The following is a 3,843-nucleotide window of genomic DNA, read 5'->3' on the forward strand; positions in this document are numbered from 1 at the left end:
TTAGATCCCTTTTTGAGTAAAGAGGGAGAGCAGCCTGGCCCGGATCCGTTTGGTCCTCACCCCGTAGATGATGGGGTTGAGCGTGGGAGACATCAAAATGCACAAGTTGGCAAAAAGAATGTGGAAGTGCAGGGGCAAAATCTGGCCAAGCCGGGCTATGAGTGTGATGAAAAGATCAGGGATGTAAAAGGCGAGGATGGAGCACAGGTGGGAGCTGCAGGTGCCAAATGTCTTGAGCCGGGCGTCCTTTGTGGGGAGTTTGAAGATGGCCCTGAGAACATGGATATAGGATACGGCGATCAGTAGCGCATCCAGACCTGTCAGAGACAATGTCACAGCGAGGGCGTAGTAGCTACTGACACGAATGTCGGCGCAGGCCAGGCTCACCACGGGGATGTGCAGACAGTACGGCTGGGGGATGATGTTGGTTCTGCAATATGGCCACTGCCTGGCCAGAAAGGGACAGGGTAACATGAGCAGGCCAGTGCGCAGCAACACAGCCAGGCCGATCTTGGCCACCACGGGATTTGTGAGGATGGTGGAATGTCTCAGGGGATGGCAGATCGCCACGTAGCGATCCAACGCCATGGCCTAACAAGCAAAGTGACCCTCCGCCAGCGCTGTGTGTGTAATAAACTCCCCTGCTTGCTTCACCTGTGGTGTCCAGATTCTTTTCCTTCACCCTGAGCAGCCGGAGTCCTGAGAGGCCGGGGAGGAGGGGACGGTGTCTGTGAACTCACCCAGCGCTGGCTGCTCAGCTCTTTGCTCAGCTCTCACGGCAAGGGCAGTTTTCACAATAAGGAGCCTGAGCAGAGTCCAGCCCGTGGACTCAGAATTAACCTTGTGATGTGCATGTCCTGGAGGATCCCCAGGACACAGAAATGCAGCCACCTCAGGCCTGGAGCCCATCAGCTGGGGTGGGGCATTGAAAAGAGGGATCTTTTGGCTTGTGACACCGGAGCAAACTAATCCCCTGTGACAAGGGCCCAGGGATGTGGAATGTCTGGGCAGAGCAGAGAGGGCCCCAGACCTATTCACTATCCCATCACGCACACTGTTGTGCTGGGTGTGTGGGGCAGGGGAGCCCTCAGCCAGAGCTGGTACCTGTGAGTGCGGAGAGGGAAGCGTCTTCCCTGGGAACCCCCCTCAGGCAGCCGCGTCCTGCTCCTTTCTCAGCCCAGCGCCGGCAGCAGCGACCTGGGCCGAGAGCCAGCACAGTGCTGTGCACTGGTTATAACCCAGCTCTGGGCCATCTCAGGGGGGTTCCTTAGTAAAAGTATTGGGGTTATACCTAGTGCCGATAGGGTCCCATAGCCTAGAAATGCCCAGGAGGGATGGGCAGAGAGAATCCTATGGCTGGAAGAGATCTTAGATGGTCATCGAGTGCGGCCCCCTGTCCCAAGCCGGACCAACCCCAACTCAACCATCCCCGCCAGGGCTTTGTCAAGCTGGGACTTAAACACCTCTAGGGATGGTGATTCTGTCCCCGCCCTAGGGAACCCCTCCCAGCGCTTCCCACCCGCCTAGGGAAATTGTTTTTCCTAATCTCCAACCTAAACCTCCCCCACCGCAACTTGAGCCCATTGCTCCTTGTTCTGCCCTCCCTCACCACTGAGAACAGCCTCTCTCCGTCCTCTTTGGAACCTCCCTTCAGGAAGTTGAAGGCTGCTCTCGAATCCCCCCTCACTCTTCGCTTCTGCAGACTGAACAAACCCAAGTCCCTCAGCCTCTCCTCGTAGGTCATGCGCTCCAGCCCCCAAATCATTTTGGTTGCCCTCCAATGGACCCTCTCTCTTTCGTCCACATCCTTTTTGTAGTGGGGGGCCCAGAAGTGGACGCAGTACTCCCGTTGTGGCCTCAGTTGAACTGAATAAAGGGGAACAATCACGTCTCTGGACCTGCTGGCAATGCTCCTCCTAATGCACCCTCATCTGCCATTAGCCTTCTTGGCTACGAGAACCTTCTTGACTCATCTCCAGCTTCCACTGGAATCCCCAGGTCCTTTTCTGCAGAACTGCTACTTAGCCAGTCGGTCCCCAGACTGGAACAATGCCTGGGATTCTTCCCTTCCAAGGGCAGGACTCCGAACCTCATCTGATTTCTTTTGGCCCAATCCTCTAATCTGTCCAGGTCACTCTTGACCCTATCCCTGCCCTCCAGCGCATCTACCTCCCCCCCCAGCTAAGTGTCTTCTGCGAACTTGCCAAGGGTGCAACCCATCCCCTCAGCCAGTCATTAATAAAGATACACTGAGAGATCTAGAAAAGAATAGAAAAGGGAAACACAAACCCTCTCTGGTCACTTGCTGATCCCCTGCTCTGTGGCGGTGGCTCAGTGGATGATGTTTTCCCTGTTCCTCTCCTCTGGGCACCAGTCTGTGTGGACTAGATGGGTCTTTGGTCGGAGCCCTGTAGAGCCGTTCATATGTACGGCAGAAAGGGATCTAGGGGTTATAGTGGACCACAATTAAATATGAGTCAGCAGTGTGATGCTGTTGCAAAGAAAGCAGACACGATTCTGGGATGCGTTAACAGGTGTGTTGTGAGCAAGACACGAGAAGTCATTCTTCCGCTCTACTCTGCGCTGGTTGGGCCTCAGCTGGAGTACTGTGTCCAGTTCTGGGCACCGCATTTCAAGAAAGATGTGGAGAAATTGGAGAGGGTCCAGAGAAGAGCAACGAGAATGATGAAAGGTCTAGAGAACATGAGCTATGAGGGAAGGCTGCAGGAACTGGGCTTGTTTAGTTTAGAAAAGAGAAGACTGAGGGGGGACATGATAGCAGTTTTCAGGTATCTAAAAGGGTGTCATGAGGAGGAGGGAGAAAACTTGTTCATCTTGGCCTCTGAGGATAGAACAAGAAGCAATGGGCTTAAACTGCAGCAAGGGAGGTTTAGGTTGGACATTAGGAAAAAGTTCCTACCTGTCAGGGTGGGGAAACACTGGAATAAATTGCCCAGGGAGGTTGTGGAATCCCCGTCTCTGGAGATATTGAAGAGCAAGTTAGATAAATGTCTATCAGGGTATGTCTACACTAGAAAGTTAGTTCGAACTAACGGACGTTAGTTCGAACTAACTTTCCTATGCGCTACACTAGCGCTTCGCTAGTTCGAATTTGAATCGAACTAGCGGAGCGCTTAGTTCGAACTAGGTAAACCTCATTTTACGAGGACTAACGCCTAGTTCGAACTAGCTAGTTCGAACTAAGGGCTGTGTAGCCCTTTAGTTCGAACTAGTGGGAGGCTAGCCCTCCCCAGGTTTCCCTGGTGGCCACTCTGGCCAACACCAGGGAAACTCTATGCCCCCCTCCCGGCCCCGGACCCCTTAAAGGGGCACGGGCTGGCTACGGTGCCCGTGCCAGGTGCAAGCCAGCCAGCACCCAGCTAGCAGACCCTGCACCTGGCACGGCACAGAGCCACCCACCCGATGCCCCCCAGCCCACCCCCTCTTGCCGGGACCAGGCTGGCGGCTCCCGGGAGCTTGCCCTGGACCGCAAGAGGCGGGCACCTTCCTGGGCTAGTGCGGACATCGTGGACCTCGTCCACGATCTCCGCACTAGGCACAGGAAAGTGGCTGTCTAGGGCAGGAGAGCTGCCAGCCTGGCCACCCAGGACCAGGTGTGCATGAAAATCAAGGGGGTCCACTGAGACCCCCGACACTGAGCCCTGAGCTTACAATGGCCGTCCTGGGTCAGACCAAAGGTCCATCTAGCCCAGTAGCCTGTCTGCTGACAGCGGCCAACCCTAGGGACCCTGGAGGGGATGGACCGAAGACAATGACCAAGCCATTTGTCTCGTGCCATCCCTCTCCAGCCTTCCACAAACTTTGGGCAGGGACACCACTCCT

General features: G+C 55.2%; 1 protein-coding gene across 1 annotated transcript; it reads right to left on the minus strand.

The window, feature by feature from the left end:
* LOC149526153 (olfactory receptor 51E1-like) lies at positions 1 to 588 on the minus strand. The gene is made up of 2 exons (XM_089775414.1): positions 273 to 588; positions 1 to 200 (listed from the first exon to the last, which is right to left on the minus strand). The coding sequence occupies exons 1-2, from the start codon at positions 586 to 588 to the stop codon at positions 1 to 3; spliced, it is 516 nt and encodes a 171-aa protein (XP_089631540.1).
* Positions 589 to 3,843: the final 3,255 nt, after the last annotated feature.

The sequence above is a fragment of the Pelodiscus sinensis genome, chromosome 1 (genome assembly GCF_052426305.1).
Source record: "Pelodiscus sinensis isolate ZL-2025 chromosome 1, ASM5242630v1, whole genome shotgun sequence".
Classification (NCBI taxonomy): domain Eukaryota; kingdom Metazoa; phylum Chordata; order Testudines; family Trionychidae; genus Pelodiscus; species Pelodiscus sinensis.

Coding starts and splice junctions, on each gene's coding strand:
- LOC149526153 (XM_089775414.1), bottom strand. CDS start 588: ATGGCGTTGGATCGCTACGTGGCGATCTGCCATCCCCTGAGACATTCC. Junction 201..272: donor ATCCTATATCCATGTTCTCA/GGGCCATCTTCA, acceptor CCCACCTGTGCT/CCATCCTCGCCTTTTACATC.